The 20519-nt window shown below is 35.8% G+C and overlaps 1 protein-coding gene across 2 annotated transcripts in view; it reads right to left on the bottom strand.

Moving 5' to 3' along the window:
* RB195_013222 (uncharacterized protein) overlaps positions 1-20519 on the bottom strand; it is a gene marked incomplete at both ends in the record, with an annotated part of 42896 nt that overhangs the window by 1769 nt on the left and 20608 nt on the right. Inside the window, 13 exons of one of the 2 annotated variants that reach the window (XM_064202931.1) lie at positions 1136-1239; positions 2418-2518; positions 3653-3723; positions 3781-3925; positions 4455-4590; positions 4648-4733; positions 4839-4918; positions 6710-6779; positions 9776-9901; positions 9962-10127; positions 12255-12300; positions 13818-13918; positions 14877-14896. In XM_064202931.1, coding sequence (XP_064058813.1) covers positions 1136-1239; positions 2418-2518; positions 3653-3723; positions 3781-3925; positions 4455-4590; positions 4648-4733; positions 4839-4918; positions 6710-6779; positions 9776-9901; positions 9962-10127; positions 12255-12300; positions 13818-13918; positions 14877-14896 — 1252 coding nt within the window. Of the gene's footprint in view, positions 1-1135; positions 1240-2417; positions 2519-3652; positions 3724-3780; positions 3926-4454; positions 4591-4647; positions 4734-4838; positions 4919-6709; positions 6780-9775; positions 9902-9961; positions 10128-12254; positions 12301-13817; positions 13919-14876; positions 14897-20519 lie in introns of those variants that run through there. The other variant, XM_064202932.1, reaches the window with a different exon arrangement.

Here is a 20519-nt window from a genome sequence, read left to right as displayed (position 1 = left end):
CAGGTCAATTTTAAATAAATGAATTGACAGTTTTTGGAAAAAAAAGGAGCGGCATGAAATTACGGTGATTTTCCCATGAACGTTATGAAGTCCTTAGCGGTTGATAAGACTGTCCGGGGTCAATAGGTCCGCTTGGGATGCGTCTACGAATGCAAATCTAACCTAAACAATGAATTGCGGAGGGCAGCACGTGTGTCAAATGTGTCAGTGAGTTCTTATCCTTCCAGACAGGTCTGGTACTAATTTATGAACCACGAAGTGGTTGACGTTGTCGGCTCCAGAACGGTTTCGAACAATCGATCGTCCACTTACAGTCGAACCTCCAACCAACTGCGCTACACCCGCTCCTTAGCCAAAACTACAAAAAACTAAAATAGTGAGAGATAGTGACTAAATTGCTACTCTACCAATCTAATCACTGTTGTACGTTACAGCACGATGAGCATCTTTTGTTTGTTGTTATGTTAGAGGATAAAAGTTAGGATAAAGTTTCTGGAGTTAATCAATCCGCTTGGGATGCGCCCCTTCACTTCAATTCAGAATCGTTTGAGGTTTACGAACGTGTATCTGACCTATACAATGACTTGCGGTGGCTAGCTGATGTCAAGTCAGTGCTTTTATCCTCCCAGACAAGTCTGGTACCAATTTATCGACCCCGGAGGGATGGAAGGCTTGGTGAGCACTAGGGCGGATTCGAACCTCCGATCGATCGTGCAGGAACTTCTAACCGCTACACCAAACCCGCTGTTATGTTATGTTTGTTTTATATATGGCTTATACACATCAAGATTGTAATGTAAATAATTATAATTTATAATTAATTCATATTTTGAAGGAAAAAAAAACTATTTTCGCATGATCTAATCTCTTCGTAATAATAAACAGATGCAAGACGAGGCCTCATAGAAGGCGTGAATACGAGGACATACTTGTTTCTGCAGAACGAATTTCGGGAGAGGTGTTCATTTCTTCCTCGCTTTCTTTCCTTCTATTTGAGAACATTCTCATTCATTGCACAATTTTTCTTTTACAGCAATAAAAAAAACATTTCATTATTTTCTCGATGGTTTTTATTTTTGCGTACGTTTAGCATATTATATTAGTGAATGCGTGCAGCTGAAAAACTAAAACGTACTAGAAACGAGATCTGCCTTCTTTGCGCTATCGGCTGGCTCAAGTTGTTGTCGTATCCATACGACTAAGCAGGATTTCCGCAGCATCCGTTGAAGACGGCTTATACTAAAAATATAGCGATTAATAGAATTAGCATGTTAGTCACCTAGCAAGAAATAAAATAGCAAAAATATATCTCTACGCTTTAACGCCGAGATATAAGAAAACGTCTATTCATCTCCCCTTCTCATTATAATATCTATAGCAGTTTTTACGATTGTATCTCTCTTAAAGACATCACTCCACGAATCTGAGGTACGGATTTCAGGTGAATTATTCTTATAAGGGATAGTAGATTATGAAGAGGAGGGTGATTCCGTCCATTTCTTCCCAATTGCAGTAAAAAACGGCCCGGAAGATGCGGCGTCGCACAAGGCTGGCGCGCTCCAGTCGAACTCCTTGTTGAAAATAGCGCGTCGGAACGCTCGAAGCCGCATCTTCCAGGTTGTTTTTTTACGCCAATAAGGAAGAAATGGACGGAATCACCATCCTCTCCATAATCTACGATCCCGTATACAAATACTCCACCTGAAATCCGTACCATCTCAGATCCGTGGAGTGATACCTTTAAACAAAGAAAAATTGTTCAAGAAATTTTGCAAATCCCACACAAAATGTCTCATTATGAGATCTAGTCCATCGGACACTTCAAACAACGAGAATCGTAATGGGACTACGGTTGTGGAGTTGAGAGTACTGTCTTGCTGTCGTGTTAGGACTGTTAGGATCGGATCGTGTTATGTTGTTGGATGTTAGGATCGTTAGGATGTTAGGATTGTTAGGATCGATTTTAGGATGAGTACTATTTTTTTTTGTCGTGTTAGGATCAGGAGAAACCAGGAGAGAAGGGTAGTGTAAAATGATCAGGGTCGAGAATGTCATGAAAAGAGACAGTAGACACTATTTCATCCGAAACCTTAGGATAAAATCAGAGAAGTTATTTGAAAAAAAAAACAAAAGATCTAAGTACTACAGTAATGCGATTTCCGAGTTCCGAAGTTATATGTTCCAAAGTTTCAGAGAAAGAAATAGAAATAAATAGAAATATTACCTTGCACATGATCTACATATACATGGAAGTAAAGATGTATGCACGGATGAATGAATGCTTGCAAATAAAATAGAAATAAAAGTAAAAATAAAATAGCAATAAATAAAAAATAAAATAAAATAAATATAAAATAAAAAAAGAAAATAAAGTAGCAATAAATGTAAATAAGTAAGTAAATGTAAAAATCGCTAACCGACTAGTCGTCCGCGGCCCAAGAACTAATAGCTCAGCTGCATCATCGAACCGATTCCGTTTCATCCAAACTTCACCGTCCGTCCGTGCCCGTAAGTCTATCTGAAAATGAAGATTTAAAAATTGTGGCGGATCCAGAGAGTTCTAGAAGTTCCTTTAGTGGAAGTTCTAGAAAACTTCTACTAAAGGAACAATTAGCAAAATTTTACAGCTTTTATAATCATTTTATTTTTTGTAATTTTTTTAATAATTTTTTATAACTTTTTATAACTTTTTTTTTATTAACTAGAGAGACAAAGATGTGGATAACTGGAAGAACAAGTAGGAATATTCTAAGGTGCTCTAATTTTAGCTTTAGAATGTTACCTAATCACTTAAAGGCTATAATTAACTTTGGAAGAGGTTGTAGATAATAGGCGGTGCTTCAGAGTACAAAAATTACAAAAAAAAAATAAAATTTGACATTTCCCACACGCGCTCCGCTATCGTTAAAATCCCGTGACTAATTCGAGTCGGATAGCGAGAGGTCCCCGGAGAAAAGTTTATTACACCCCAAAAAGTACAAAATTGGTACCCAAAGGTTCAAAGATAACAATTTCAAACTCGAAGCTCTAAAAAGCGAAAACCCCATATTTTTCGATAATGAAAGATGATCCGAAGGGGAACTTCAAAAAAAGTTTATTCTGCCAATTTCAAGGTTTTATAATATTTTTCACTGAAAATGAGAAAAAAAATCCCCTTTAATTGTTAAAAATACATGAATAAATAAATAAATAAATACATAAAAATATGTCGCACAAAAAGGGAAAAAACCTACTCAACAACACAATACAATGGTTACGCGTGCAGTGTTTCCACATGTTTTCACTATCTATGCTGGCTGTGGGTCAGAGCTGATGGATACAAGATAAGATTTTTTTGAAAAAATCAATTCCTATAGTAGCAGTGAGTGTGGAGCTCCGAATCTTTTCGTTGTACTTTGTTTTATTTGATTATAATTACTTGAAGATTCAGGGAAAAATTTCATTTTTTCACGAGGAAAACAAAAATAATAGGACGGAGAAAACAAAAAGAATTACTGATTTACTTATTTTTTTGTATTAATCGAGCATTAAATCAGATCAGATCAGATCACGTGAAATGAAGGTGCCGAATGGGGGGGGGGGGGAACAATGAGTAAAAATAAGTAAAAGTAGTAGTAAATAAAAATATTTCGCAAATTCCTGTAACATTTACCGTTGTATGCGGTATAACAACATGTTGATTCGACAATATTAACGATCCTGTTCGTGGTTCTTGCCGACTATCTGAAAAATGTCCCATTCAAGGACCACAATGAGAAATGCGCGAATTGAGTACCTCACTTTTATTAAGTGTTCTGGTTGAAATATACGTTACCCAGGCAAATTCCAGTAAAGCACCAAAAATGAACGTCAGACATGCACCAATCCATACATCGATAGCTTTTGTGTAGGATACCGGTGGTAGTTTAGCGTTTATACCAGAAGCCTTAACGAGTTGCGGTTTTAAAGGCACCATGGATACCACGGAAGTAAAAAATTGCAGATTTTTCTTCAGGAAAAGAGCTGAGAGAAGAACGTTAGCTGTATGAATCACAAATGTGAGCATGGTCATACGATCAGTCGTCCTGAAAAACAGCGTGGAAAATGGTCCCTATGTGCAAATATTGCTACGAGGCACCTTACAACGCACCACTTCTGCAAACGCGCCGCGCTCGCCAGCAAGCGTACGACGGAACTCAATAGGGTTTCCTCAGCAACCTATTCAAGCGAAACAAATTAGTACGCTGCTGAGCGAGACCGCTGCTGTACGGGAGTGGTGTCGTTGTTAGGTGCCTCGTAGCAAAATTTGCACTGGAAGACGGTTTCTCACGCTGTTTTCAGGACAATTGAGGTGAATTGAGCGATGTCACGCTCGTATTCGTCGTCTACGCTCCTAACCCTATCTTTTCATGGACAGATCCTAACTTCGAGAATCTCTTGCGAAGTTGAAGTAAAAAAATATAAGTATTGATTACCTGAGTAGTCATTGTAAGTAAGGTTGTAACGCCTAACGTTACTCTAGCCGGTACAGCTGTACGATCCAACCAAAACGATACCCACGATACAATGACCAACATTGAAGAAGGTATATAGAGTTGAAGAAGGTAATAACTAAATATTGAATTTATGGTAATACGATGTAGGAGACACTAAAACAATGGGACCCACCTAAATTGTCTTCTAAGCTCCAAAACCGTGCGTAAACATGAGTAAGTACCCGTATTAGTTTTGCTAGTACAATATGTCGTTGAAACCTGGAATAGAACCGACTTTTTCTCCGGATTTTCACAAAAAGAAAGAAAAAAAGAAAGAAGAAAAAAGAAAAAGGAAAAAGAAAAAAGAAGAAAGAAACTGCTTACTTTGTTCAGTTGAAAACTTGGTAAGGAGGAGTTCAGTCCGTCTTTGAGCTGTACTGGATCCGTTTCCTTCCAGCGATATTCTGAAGAAAAAGGATAGTTACAACTATGAGAAATCTCAGGAATTCAGTCTTCGTCGATGAAGGAGTAGAGCTACATTTTCGCATGAGACTCCACTGTTACAGTAATTTGCAAGTCACAATAACAACTAGGAGTTGAGAATTGAGTCACAATAAGAACAATAAGAAATAAGAACGAATTCTGCGGTTATTACCAAACAAGTGCCGGCTTCCGACCTCGCCAGCCTCTCGGTTTACGTAAAAAAAAACATTGGCTGTTACAGTGAAAATATGTGGACAGCGACTTCGTGCCAGGAACACACAACCGTAGAGGGTCAAAAATTGATAGGAATAAGAAGAAGAGAAGAAGAAAAAGAAGAGAAGAAGAAGAAAGAAGAAGAAAGATCATAAGAATATCATAAGAAGACTCATTCCTATCAATTTTTGAACCTCTGCGGTTGTGTGTTCCTGGCACGAAGTTGCTGTCCACATATTTTCACTCTCACTGTTGTATTTACCCTACTGTCCCTAACTACCTGCACCCCGTCGATTGGCTGTTACGTTTCTACCGTCTATATAGCAAAAAATAAGGAAATATATAAACATCAGTAATTACATGAAGGGATTTTTCACGACATGCCGATATATGCAGTCAAAATATTCATAATATTTTGTCTCATTCCACAAACCACAGGTTGTAGCTGTGTTGAAGCGAAAACATGGGAATATTATAAAATCTTCCAGAGGATATTCTCCTCAAACTCAAACAAGTCGGGTCAAAAAGACATGAAGAACGGTGCAGTTGCGTAAGCGACGGCGCTCGAAGCGGCGCGGTGGAGCGTAGCGGTTGGATTCGAAGTGGAACCATCGCGAATCGAAGCAATGAAATGGTAGTAGAAGGGGTCCTCTCGTTCGTTCCTAACCGCTACGTTCCACCGCATCGCTTCGAGCGCAACCGCCGCAACCGCAACTGCACCGTGCTTCACGTCGTTTTGACTTCATTGTACACGTATCCGGGGTCAGCATCGTCCATTATTCCTTGGAGTTAAGCTCTATCCAATTCTCAACGACACCAAAAGAAAAGCTGAATCATTCCCCTGAGGGAATTCGCTCGAACGTTACCTTGCACATTTTATCACAGACACTCTAACTCGAAATTCTCGCTTCGGAGCAGATGTGTGTGTGCCCGTCAGCGATACCGTAGCCGGTAAGGAATCGGTCTTTTCAATCACCAAGGTTTGAAACCATTCTTGATCTCTAATGTTCGTGGGGACTTGCTTTCAGCGGACATAATTGCTGAGAATTTTGCATTTTATATTTAACAGAATATTATTTTGAATTCAGATGGGATGTTCAATGAGTCGAACTATTGGACAATTGATAGTTATAGTATATTTTGCAGATATTTGAAGTAATTGACGGGATCGTATGATGAGAGTTGGATTTTTCCCAGATTTCGTGGAAAAATTACGGAATAATGCTGCTTTTTCTCCGAAAAAAAAACAACTGTAAGACTATAAAAAAAGCCCCCTCCACAAACAAAAGAAGAGGAAAAATTATGGATAGATGAATGATGACTTCACAGAAAATCCTGGCCGAGAAATCGTTGTTCACTGAATCGAATCGGTCAACCTTTTGTACCGTCTCTTAGGATTGTTAATTGGGAATCGAGTGATGTTTAAATATATCCGATTGTAAATAATTAATCACTAAAGTAACGTGCAGAAGTAATTTTTACAACGAGCAAAAAAGACACACATGACAAAGAACGTAAAATAAAATGATTGAATTGAAATTTTTAAAGAAGAATCTCACCAATATCGTTGTCCGTGTAAGCGTACGAGGCTAAATCGATCAAGCACGTTTGAACATCCATCGGATAGTACTAAAATCATCAAAAATACAAAATGAATAAACAACTAACGCAGTACCAACAACAAATATTTTCCGTACAGTCGTGGAATCAATAGATAAAACTAAGTAACTACGTATAAACATATGAGATAAATAGACCTCTCAAACTTTTGAAATTTCCTTTTAGCTCTTGATTGCCTGTAAATCAAGGGAAAATTCTCATATATTGGCTTATTAAAAGCTGTGTAGCTAAAAATACATTAATAAGTGACAAACTGTCAAAATAAGCAAAAATTAATAATAGCAAAAAATAAAAATGAGCAAAAATTAATAATAAGAAAATAGTAAAATACGAATGTGAAAGGAACCGAAACGTTAGAAGATTCTTTTATATTCATATTCGATTAACTAATTTTTAGCAATTACATAGAGAAAAATATCGAAATTATCTTTATTTAGATTGCGTATACTTCACAATTGAAAACTCTATATTTCATACGACGGCATATTCTCGTCAGAAATTTGTTAGAGCAAAGGAAATCCCAGTTTTTATTCTTTTTAAATCACAATGTTTTTGAAAAAATTCCTAAGTATGTGTTTTCATTTTGTGGACTATTATAGAATAGATTTTTCTCGTTACGCTACGCGATACATTGTCCATGCTAATGCTTCAACCAGTATTCAAACCCATTTTATTCATTTATAATGAATAATTACAAAATTCGAACCACTATGAAGACTTCAGATTTTTATGAATGAGTTTGAAGGTGTGGCATCAAAAAAAAAAATCAAAACTAAGTGGAACTCCCACGATTATCGAGAAGAATTGGTGATGGGACGGTTGAATAATGTAAAGCAGATTTAGTAGTGGTCCAATAGGTCCCACCTGGGAAACGAGAGCCTCGAAAAATCTAATCAAGGGGAGAAAACGACAAAAAAAAGCCTAGAACTGAAATTTTCTGGATCCTTGTAATATCGTCGCAATGAAACGGTATTACCGAAAAATTGATGGATTTAAAGGAGGATAAGGAATTGTATAACTGAATTTGTATACTGTTGGGGGGATTGAAATATCTAAAAACAAGAACACCTGATCTCATCTATCGTAGAAATAACGTTAAAGATCGTAAAGAGACGTTGGTAGGCAACACGGTCGCATACATTCAACGACCTTGACGAACTCAAAAATAATTCTCACGAAAAAAAAAATTACGGATGTCTAGACTCTTAAATTACGGATGTAGTTCAACTTCGTTCACATTCAGAAAGATTCTGTCATAAATTGCCATTTTCACCGGTAAAATTGTGTTCGAGAAATATCGAAGATAAAAAATTCGACATTATTTTTGAATCAACTTGAAAGTCTATTTGTTCCGTTTAATGTGTAAATAAAATAAATTCTCATGTTAAGATTCTCAAAAAAAACTCCATCTAAGTCCTTTTCTTGGTATTTTCTTTACATACTTAACCGACAATGGGAAATTGTATTCTAGTTGAAAAATAGAAATTGTTTGATTCAAATACGTTGAAGGCAGGATAGCATGGAACCAAAGGCGTTCGGATATTTATGGAAAGAAAAAGTTAAGGGTGTGAATAACGTCTATAAGTGTGCTTGTGCTCAATTTCAGCTAGTTGCCCGTCCCGAAAAATAACGTGGGAAACATTGTTTTTGCACGTTTTTTCTTACGAGGCGCGCTAGAACGTGTCACCCCCCTAATTTGCCGCATCTGTGAAAGCGACCGAGCAGACAATAACTAGTAAGCTACCCTAGCACCCCAACTAGCTAAACAAATGAAGAGCGGCTGAGGACACTGGTGGTGCGTGCAAAAGTGACGTTGTAAGGTACCTCGTAGGAGAATTTGTACACAAAGGCCGTTTCCCACGCCATTTTTCGCGGCTTGATCTATGTAACTAACTCCATCTTTTTGTTGACAGATCCGAACATCGTCAGTTTTGTTGTATGTTGTCTTTAAAGTCTGGTTTTCTTCACTCTCCTCTCACTTCGTACATTTAAACCTACACATAAACGAGAGAGCATCTGAGTAAATTTTTACCTCTTGGAAATAAACGAAGGAGTTCGTGTATGTCCTTCTTACATGCTAATATTATTACTGTCAGAAGATCTCTACTAGGAAAATTTGAATCAAATTAAAAAGAAAACTAAACTTTAAAAAAAGGAGAAAAACGTAATAACTACTGTAATAACCTTGAATAACTTTGTTTCCGTTAGCAAACTTCAGTTCTACGCTTTCACTTTCTGCATCTCCTTGAGGAATTCTATTGCAAAGTTACGGTGATCAAAAACAAATTCATATTAGCTTTATTTTTCTACATTCAGAAAAGCAAAACATGCATTTCGCAAATACTCCCATTGGTAATGCATGATATGAAAGGCGAAGAAACTTTCAATTTCAAGTTCTTCCTCTGATAGGTAAGGTTAAAGACGAATATATGTAGTAATTTTGCGAGTATTACAAAGAAAACACAGTAGATTTTCAAAAATTGAAAAAAAAACAGGAGCACAAGGTGGATCAATTATTCCCCGACGAAGCAACTTCTTACATTCGTTCGGTTGACGTAGTGAGAGCACGTAAGATGGATTCTGTTGATGTTTAGGTGTAAAGAATAAATTCAAGAATAATTCATCAAATAATTTCACATTCAGTCCACTACATACATGGATCCGGTTGGTAAAGCAATTGGTGTAAAGGGTTGCCTCGTCGGATGAAATGATCAGTTCGCTTCTCTTGATTCATGTGTTTTCTATATTCATGGGCTTTTATGCTTTCGTTGTGATGCTTGTAAATAACGCTCCATAAACCATAAATACTAATGGATTAAATCCTACATTCCAACAAATCCAATTTTTGTGATTCTCCATTTTGAAGCAAAACGCTGGTTTCCCAAATACGTCATCAAATAGAGGACTTTTCAAGCACCATTCTCTGCAGCTTTTTTTGCCACCGAAAGCTCCTGAGGATCCTATTGAGATGTTGGTTTCTCCTTATTTTCTATTCAGTTACGTACCTGCAGATGCATCGGACACGACAGAACCAGCGATATCCTGACGGAATAGAGGATTTGACCATCCTTATGCACTCTAATCAATACGTTCGGTTTGTCGATCATATGTTTTTGAGCTTGTTTTTCGTTCTAAAAACGGAATATTTCAATAATTTCTTCGAAAAAAACCAAAATCTGAAGGACGGTTACCTGAAAAAAACTGTCCGGCATCCAAATTTGTTGTCCAGCTGTTAGTATCAGAAAGTCCGGCTTATTGTCTCCAGGTAATCCGTAAGCGAGCCGACCATCCACCCATGATTCTCGAAACGTCAACTGGACACTGTACTCCATATTCACGTCGTCAATTTTGGATATGCTAAAAATCCGTTCTTTTTTTTCCTATGAATTCGAACTTTCATCAAACGAAGATGTTATTATGGCATAGACGGGGTTACTTATGATTTTCGGGAGCTCGTAGACCCTTTCCGGAAGCTAATAATGATGCCAATTATCGGATGTACGTACAGCGGATTACTCAGATTACATCTCTTCATTGATTCTCGCCAATAAACGAAAAGCTATAAACTATACTCAAGGAAAATGTACTATTTTTGTGTACTTTTTCTGTAATTCTTAGAAACCAAAGATATATCGGAGGAAGTATTCTAGAAAACTTCTAGGAAATAAGAAAATTGTGTCATAAGGCTCTGCTCCCGACGTATGTTTGACTTTCCACAAGGGTCGTCGATTTCTTCCTGATATTTCAATCACGCTTACAAATTGTTCGTTGTCTGATCAAACACCCCAAATGAATTCAAAAAATCCTCAAACAATAAGATTTTTTGCATCTTGGGAGAAAACCCAAAAATTCCGGAGGTGCGCCCTAAATTTTCGTTTTCAAATTTTTCAAAGCGGTGTTCTTTTAGGGCTAAAACACAGCTACGCCGATTGAGAGCTCTGGAATATTTCAGCAGATCTTAAGAGTTTTTTTTTCGATCGAATTCCGAAAAGTGACGGAAAAGTCAGTTCCAAGGGCCTGAAAAGTTATCAAAACAATTTCTAAAAGGTTATTTTCTTAAAAACGTTCAGGCAAAAAAGAAAAAGGAATGAGAACATCAGTCGGGAAACCTAGCAGGGCTGATTCCTGGATAGGTTTTGTTAAGGTTGTTCGATGATTGGGGGTTTTCTGAGAAGAAAAAAAGAGAAACGTAGCAAGCCTTAGAAAAAGCGAGGCAGAGGAAAAACGTGCAGAAAAAATTCTATATATTTCAAATTGTAGTTGTAATTATTTCAAATTTGTTATCTCAAAAAATGTTGTTATTATATATGGGGATGTGGAAATATATTCACTCCTACTGCTTCCGAAATTATCGTAGAATTTTCTGCAGTCGAGTGCTGAAATGTGGGACCCAGTGAGCGCAGCTACACAATTTGAGGCACTAGAAACTTAACGACTCTGTCAATCATCACTCGACTGTTAAAAACTGTTCGCTCCTTTTTGTCCACGAAACGAATTCCTGGAAGATCTATGGCTCTAAAGCGAAAATTCGACACGAGAATCACTACTAATTAAGCTGTTTGACGTACATCTCCATAATCACAACAACAACAAGAAAAATCCGGAAGCAATTGCTGTTTGATTTTTGTTCGGAAAAAAATTTTGTTCCGTAAGATGACAAATAATTTACAGCTGAAGTGAATTAATTAGCGTTTAAAACTGTGTAACATAGAATTCACGCCCAAGGAAAGGGAATTACGGTAATTCTAATCAGCTACGTGTGCCACAAACGAGAAAACACGAGAGATGTGGCTGCCGCTCAACGAATCAGTGAATTCAATTTCATGACTTCAGTAAAGTGAGGTGAGGATATAGCTCAGTCGGTAGGAGGTTCCGCTGCGAATACGCGGTCGATGGTACGAAATCGTGCTAGAGCCAGCGAAGCTTTCCATTCCTCCGGGGTCGACAAATTGGTACTAGACTTACTAAAAGGATAAAAACACTGAACAGATACAACAGCTCGACCCAGAAAGTCATTGTATAGGCACGTGCACGTGTCCACAGAAACCTCAAACGATCCTGAATTGAGGTCGAACGCACGGGCACCTCCCCGAAAGGATTAAGAGACTAGAGAGATTTTTTACGAGAGGTAAAAGTAGAAATAATAGCGCCTAAAACTCATACGCTCGCAAGCACGGTTCATACTTTGCGTATTCTGCCAGTTAAAGGACAATCGATACGAAAACTGAACACTGTAAAGCAGAAATCAATGAAATATTCAAAATTCCGTTATTGGAGCTGAACCCAAGCGAATAATTTGATGTGACTAAAAGAAGTGAGTGAAACTGAAATGAAAACAAAGGACAAAGAAGCATAAAATAAATTATGACGTCATTCAAAAAAATCTCAAAACACCTCATTAAACCGCCAGCTAATTAATCACAAAAAAACAAACACACGACCCAATTTTTCAAAAAAAAAGACAGAATCAATCCAAAGACTAACCTTCTAATGAGCATATTGACGCTTACGACGACTGGTCCATGGCTGCCTGGAAAAAAAAGTGTTAGAAAATAATGACCAAGGAATTTGGAAACTGTCGGAAGTTTTTCAGTAATAAAATAAAAAAAAGAATTATTTAGTATTGTCAAAAATAGTGTAATAAATAAAAGACCTTAAATAACTAGTTATATTATGAAATATTGAGAAAAGCAGATAATTGATACTACTCTTTCGTAACAAAAAAAAGAGAAAACAGATGTATATGCTTAAAAACCCTTTTTTATTTCTTTTTTTAATTTGTTTTCGCATAAAGTTTGCAGGGAAAGTTATCGAAGAAAATTTCGTCTACTACAAGAAATTTAGAGTACTAAGTGAATGAATTATCCCTACATGTCTTTCTTTCTTCAATTTTTTGCTTTGCCAAAAAGAAATACGCTTTTTTTGGACACTGCTCGTGAAGGACGACTGAAAAAAGAAAAGTTTTGGGGAAAAAAACCTCGGAAAAATTTTGTGGAAGAAATCCTAGAAAGAGCTGATTGTAAAGCAAAATCCCCAGAAAAAAATGAATGGAAAAAAAGAGAAAGTGAAGACTAAACAAATAAATAAGTAAATCCATAAGGAAAAAGAGAGTTTTTTTTCAGAAAAGTCAAGTCAAATATGTGCTCATTTCTTTTGTAGACCATATGAAAAAAATTAAGATTTATCTTAGAAAAGGAAACACTAGATAAACCTATAAATAAATGAAAAACGCTAATTCAAAAGTGAATGCTTTGCCAATTTTTCTACTACGTTAATCCTAACGTACATACGTGTCTACTCAACCTATAAGCGCTCAAAACACACACACACACACAGAGAAATCAGAAAACGGTACAGAGTAGAATTTTTACAAAAATGGGCTTGTTCAAAATTTAATTTCTTAACAAAAGGTTTTTTTTATTGAAAAAAATGATTTCTTAGTAAAAGATTTTTTTTTATTAAAATTCATAATAGAGTATTGCTTAATAAAGATCAAAAAAACGTTAATAAATGATTAATAAATGATAATAAATGAAAATGGAATACCTATCCTGATAGTAGTAAGTATTTTACCAACATTACAACCACGTACAATCCACTTCAAAATAAATGATGACTTTTTTCGATACGTACAGGGATCTATTGGTGTTGAAAAAAACGATGCACTTTCGAGGAGAAATTTCAACGAATATGTTTAAAATTTAATCTAATTTTAATCTTTAATTTTTATTTTCTTTTAATTTTTAAAAATTTAATTTTTAAAATTAATCATGTGCTATTTACCAGTTATATAAACAGGAAAATGGTCGTAAAAATGATGCCATATAGAAAATTTTAAAATACAAATTAATCTTAGAATTTCCAATGACATTGATCTATTACCGATCTAACTGAGAGGAATCGCCCGTAAGAGCGTTTTTAAGAGTTCTAAAAGAGTTATCAGCGCCGATGTTTCCCGTAAATCCATGAGTCTTTTTGCTGAATTTTTAACTAAGTTTCTAGAAGCTGGAGAAAATTGTTATCGATCTTTAGAGAAAAAAAAATCACCTTTTGCCGTTAAATTGATTCCAGGCGGCCTTACTCTCCAATCATAACCTTTGTTCAGTAGTTTCTTGATTATTTCAGTGTCGGAGGTAGCATCGGCTTCGCTGAAAAATTCAAAATAATTTTGAAAAAAAATTTTGTCCTCAATTAGAGGGGCTTGGTAAAGTAGATAAGCAAATAATTCGAACATAAATTCAAACCTGAAGAAAAATATGATGAAAAAATTATATTTACATGTATTCTTTAGAAATTAAATCATGAATGAGATCAAATCGAATTAATTAAATATTAAATTGAATTGGGTTAAATTATTTCAAATCTATTATATGACATAGAAATTCATTAGAGCTAATAAAGACAAAGCCCATGAGTTCACATGAGTTACTCTATCCAAATCCGTATTGGAAAAAAGAATTCAAAAATATCCGTCGAAATGAAATCGACGAACTTCTCTATTCATTACTAGTGAATCCATAAAACTAAAATAAAGCAATAATTTTAAAAAAAGCATTCTTGAAACAGATGAAAATACAACAAAAGTACACAAAAAATAAAAAACATAAAAAAAGGATTACATGATTATATTTTTGATATAATAAATATCAAAAATAATATAAATATAAATATAATACTATACACAGTATATATTATACTACCTTATTATACATTAGTAATAATACATTATTTATATTACACTTTTTTCAAAGGAATTAAGACTAACAACCAGTTTTTTGTGCTTTTTTTTCAAGCCAATGTAAATAGACGAAAAAAGGTCCGTAAAGGTTTTCCCGTATTTTTTTTGTTGTTTTTTTTCTTCATGCGATTGTAAATAGACGGATTGTTTCCGCAAAGGTCCCTTATTTCGTAGGAGTGGCCACAAAGAAAAAAAAAATCCTACGGGGAATTGTTTGATTTTTCCAATGATCTTTTCGGAGCTCTTGAACGAAATATTTGCCGAGCACTTTTCGCAAGTGACAACACGTCTCGATTATGTTTCAGTGGATCTCGTTGGATCCCCACCGGATGGATTCGTGGATTCAGATCGTGATCGTGTTCACTTACCATTCTTGAAACAGTTGCATCCTGAAGAGCAAGCAGAAAATTGCGATCCGATTCAGTACGTAGCCGGTGGTGGAGTGGTTGGATTCGAATAAGTGCATCGAGATCATATAGCCGATCCGGTGATAAGAAGATTTCTCGGAGGAACGATCCAATCGCACAACGTTCCACAAAAGTTCACAGATTTATGAGCTACTACGTAAAAAGAGAATCACTGTTGCCTGTTGCCCGAAGAGTAGGCGTAGGTAGGTCCTGAAATATAGCCGCGCCCATCATGAATGGCCGAAGAGAGGGTCGAACGAACGAAGAGACGTAGACATGAAGTGCGACCGAATAGATGAATATTCAAATAGCATGGATAAATACTTGTTAGAATTTTCCGTTTCTTTTTTCTTTCGAAAAACGTCAACGTAATACCGATGACGTCATATTGTTTGAGTCAAAGAGAATGGATTTAATGAAAAAAAAAGATCGAATAAATAATGAAATGAGTAGGATATCAGGATGTTTGAACCCAGCAAAACCACGAAATGGACGTTATGTTATGATTAACCCATAAAAAAAATAATGTTAGAAGTGTAAGTGTTACAAATATGAGCGTGATCACATTCTATTCCTCCTAACTCTCCTGAAAAGCAGCGTGGGAAACGATCGCCGTGCTCGAATTATCCTACGAGGCATCTTGCAACGCTACATGTAGTGATTAGGTATAATTGGATCAGAGAACCATTTAAGGGCATGAACCCTTTGACAATACATATTACGATTGAACTAAAATTTACCCCTCTGCAGCATATCTGTTGTTTTTACTTGAATAGGCCGCTCAGCAAGCCTTATTGATCGTCCGCTCCCTCGCAGATGCGACGCATTGCGGGGTGTCTCGTAGGAAAATTTGCACAAGAAAGGCGTTTCCCACGCAGTTTTGCAGGACGATTAGGGGATATTCAGTGTGAACAAGCTCATACTCGTAATCTACATACCGAATTCTACTTTTTCCTGAAAAGATCCCAACAACGCCATTGAAATCGTGGTTTGGCGTCCTTGAGAGGGTAGAAGAGGTAAGAGACGAGTTACTCTCAACATTGAACGATAGAACCATTCGTATGAAACATTTTTAGCATGGATACGTTATGGATGTATACGACATGAATAGAAATTCTTGTCACAAAACTTCTTCGTTTACGGTGCAATTAAAATTAGTAAATATCTGCCCCAGTTCACAGCGACACTGGCTCAATGACATATTTCGATGACTCTTACACGTGTTTAGGAATGGGCACAAAATCAGAAAGCGCAAAAAAGAAACTCGTTCATTCCTTTTCGGAACTCGTCCATTTCGTTCAAAATAACTGAAACAACCGAACTTTGCCAGTAGTTTTCTGAGCACGTCATTACGACATGAATAGAAATTATTTAGTCAATATTTTTGAAGGATGGTACCTCGGAGGGTTACTGGAATCTGGAGCAGGTTAAACAACCTCAAATGAAAAGGAAAAGAGGAAGAACGTCTATTTTTTTAATGGTTACTAAACAATAAAAAAAACAAGCTATGGTTAGCTGAGGCTCAGCATAGCTCTGTAAAATTTTGTTATTCTTTGACCCTATACAGAATAACAAAATATTTTTTCCTTGCAAAGAAAAGACCTCTAATTGAATGAAGTTTGGAAATATTACAAGGAATAGAAAAATAGACCAAATTAGTAATTAAACGACATTGTAAAAATGTTATTGAAGTGATGTTGTTCAGGGTGGATCCCGCCACGAAACGAACACCATAGAGATGAATAGAAAAGGAATAGCAGTAAATATTCACATTCATAGAAGAAAATGAATAATTTCAAATATCGATAGAGTAAAAATAATATTCAAAACTTGAAAAAAATTAACAACCAATATAGATTAATATAAATTTAACATTGAAAAAATTCTAAAACAGTTTCCTGGATGAAGAAAAAGTAATGTAAGAAAAGAATACCATCACGAATATAACAAAGTAGAGATGCGCTTTTATTTAATTTTAATGTAATTAGTTTTTAATTTTACTTTAACCTACCTTACTATCTCAATTAATTTTTTTATGTAAATTTAACCTGTTTCAAAAAGAGTAATGGAATACAGAGATGAGAAGAAAAATGGTCTACCTAACATTTATCTAATTTCACAATTGCCCTGGAGGAAAAAAGAGAAAAATACGGTACTTTAAAAAAATATATATGTATGGTCCCTGGTGCAGCGACGGTAGTAAGTCAATCGACATGAGAAATATGTACGGATGATTGATTATGTCACGAGAAAAATCAATATTTTTGATCAATGTAGGGAAGAAACTACGAGAAGAACCAGAGAAAAATTGCTACAATTGAGAACATTAGTCCTATGGTGGAAAATAATAGGTTTTTCATGATACAGTCTAGAAATCCTGTAGTAGATTCGTAAAGGATCAATAGATAACGAAAAAGTGATCCTGAAGAAAAACTAGAAAAAATTATGAAAAAAATCAGGATTGGTAAGAAAAAGACTGGGGATGATAAACGTGGCTACACATAAGGCTTCAGAACGACTACAATAAATTCACGGTGATAGAAACTCGTAACTCATTTGACTCAATTCATAAATCCATAAAGTGCATTATTGAGCTAAGAACAAGAAAAAAAGGCTAGTTAAAAAGATAAAAGTAACTCTAGTTCGAGAAATGCAAAACAATTAAAATGTCCTTTGAAAAAAATGACAAAAAACAAAAGAAGAAAAGAAAAGAAGCGCTTAAGGCGCTGATAAGAAGAGTAAGAACGAAAATAGAATGGTGATGAAAACGAACGATGTACGGATTCAACTCAAATGCGAAATATTTCATATTTGTTTGGAAACTTATTGGAAATTGGAAAAATTATATTTGGAAAATTAAACCTACGATATTTTAAACATGATTACTAGACCCCTACAGACCACTTTTTATTGCCTCATGTCGATTATTTCATTATTATACCTATATTTATGGTATATTTTTAATTCATAAATACTTGTAATATTTCTAATTGTTCTTTTTTTCCCATATTTCATATTATTGACTCAACGACTGCACTACAAATATTTTTTATAGAGGTTCTGCAAGAGAAAATTGTTTTGTAGGTACAATCTCCGCAGTGAATGAAAAACTCGTCCGCTACTAATACATATATACAGTGATAAAAGAAAAGTAAAATAAATTAAAAGAAATAAAAATGGAAATCTTTTTGATTGGTCGAAACGACAGGGAGAATATCGTAGTCTGAATTGTTAATAGGCCATCTTTTAGCTCAGAGAACAAAATTTATTTGAAATTCGCGGTTTATTTCAAAGTTCAACTCAAATCGCACAGAAAGCACTGATGTTGAACAGCCAGAATTCATGAAAGGCTGGTACTTTTCCTACTATTTTTATGTATGCCTGCTACCGAGATCGTCTGACATCTGATCGTAGTACATACGAGTAGTTTTTACGGTTGCCCGCGCACCGTATACAGTAACCCTAAGCCACGTAGCACAAAGAACTTTTTCAGATTATCGTGGAAATTTCGTTAATGTTGCAGAGTTGTGGACAATGTTATTATCCTTAAATGTTGCTTGTTAACAAGAATCAGTAACAAGAGAATTTGATAAGAATTTAAGAGAAGATCAAGAAACACTACTACTCGTACTCGCCACATGGCCCCAAGCTATAAGGACATAAAGAATAAGAAGGATAAAGTCACTGTCGTCAAAGTCAATCCACTTAGGATGCGCCATAGCGTTTTTTTACTGGAATTCATAATCGTTCAGCTCTTTTTTTTGGAACGCATGTTAACCCATACGAAGACTTCCGGGTTCCAGCCGATGTGTCAAGTCAGTGTTTTTATCCTCCCAGACAAGTCTGGTACCAATCTATCGACCCCACAGGGATGAAAGGCTTGGTTTGCACTAGGGCGGATTCGAACCATCGACCGTGTGGCTACAACGGACCTCTAATACAAGAATATCAATCCCGCAGGGATGAACTGCTTGATCAGCAGCACTAGGGCGGATTCGAACCTCGATCGATCCGGTGTAAACAGCAAAACCTCTTGCCGAGTGCGCCTTATAAGAACAGAGAAGTTATAATATGAATGATATAAGCATTGTGAGATATAAATGACCGATTCCGTAATTTTACGAGAAAATTCTATGTGATGCCTAAGCCAAAATAAAGTTAAGGTTTCGATTTATGGGTGAGTTTACAAAGTTATTACAGGCTGTGATAAAACTCCAATGCGTTTTGTAATAAGTTCAAAAAAATCCCTTATTTTTTTCGGTTTTCAATTTTTTTTTCTTTGCTTTTCTAGTTCTGATTCATAGAAGAAAAAAGGTTTTCTTTCGTTCTGATACACCATTGCTCAATGTGCAAAAATAGGTAGTTCAAAATTTAGCTAGGTAAGAAAATAGTTATCATTTATACCCTTAGCGAGACAAAGTCTTACAGGGATGTTTTCTATTTCCAGAATGAAATAAAATAAAATAAAATTTCCGGTCTAAACATCATATAGTGTATTTGAAAGGAAAAAATCTGCTATTTAGTCGCGCTTTTCATCAGAACAAAAACAATCATACGAAATCATGCAGTACGAGTACGAACAACCCTGTACGAGTGTACGAGCTCATATAGAATAAGTTCTAGGTTTCGAACCAATATATAAAATTTTTCCATTTTTCGATGAAGCACGAGATTGAGAGAAAAAAAGAGAAAAGAAGGAGAAAAGAAAGAAAGGGTTTTTCAGATTATTTAGACAGATTTTCAGATTCTCTTTTATTATAAAAAGAAATACCTAAACATATTCAATGGGAGAATTATTGAACCAAAGAGGTGGATTTGAAAAAAAAAACCGATGATCTCTTAGTTTGTACGAGGATAAGTATATGAAAGTAATCCGAGCGAACCGAATCGGGAAACTCGCAACCGCTTTCGTGATTTCAGCATCAATGGAAACATCCAGAAGTAACGAGGATAAGTTGATCAATATTGTTCATCCCCTTAGGGATGATATACTGTCAGAAAAGGAGACAAATTCACTACCGTACTAATCTGCTTAGGATGCGACAACGAGTTTCACCGCAATTCGTAATCGTTGAGGTTTTCAGGAACGTGTGTTGGCCTATACAACAATGAGTTGCGAGGGCCAGCCGACATGATTAAGTCAGTGTTTTTCGCCTCCCAGACAAGTCTGGCACTAAGTTATTGACCCCGACAAGTTGAAAGAATTGGTTGGCACTAGAGCGGTTTCGAACCATCGATCGGTCAGGTACAGCGAACCGCTTACCGACTGCGTCACATCCGCCCTTAAGGATGATATACTATACACTTAATAACGCTATTTCAAAATTAATAAAGTTCAATTCGAATTATTGTTCGAATTTGTTAATTGCTCGGATTTTGTTTACAAATTCAGGCCACCGTTCAAATCTATTAACTGCTCGTACACATGTAGAAGGTAAAACAGTAAAACTGGATATTTAAATAAAGCTTGAGCGGAACGTCTGTAGTTTTTTTTTTGGAGAGGAGGGGGAGAAGTTGGCCGGAAGTGACCTAGACGTATATTTTATATTTTTTTATAATATATATCTAGGAGCTAGTAACCATACATCGTTGAATTGATGTACA

Source organism: Necator americanus, chromosome V, assembly GCF_031761385.1.
Source record: "Necator americanus strain Aroian chromosome V, whole genome shotgun sequence".
In the NCBI taxonomy this organism is placed as follows: domain Eukaryota; kingdom Metazoa; phylum Nematoda; class Chromadorea; order Rhabditida; family Ancylostomatidae; genus Necator; species Necator americanus.
This window is presented reverse-complemented; position numbering and strand designations above follow the sequence as displayed.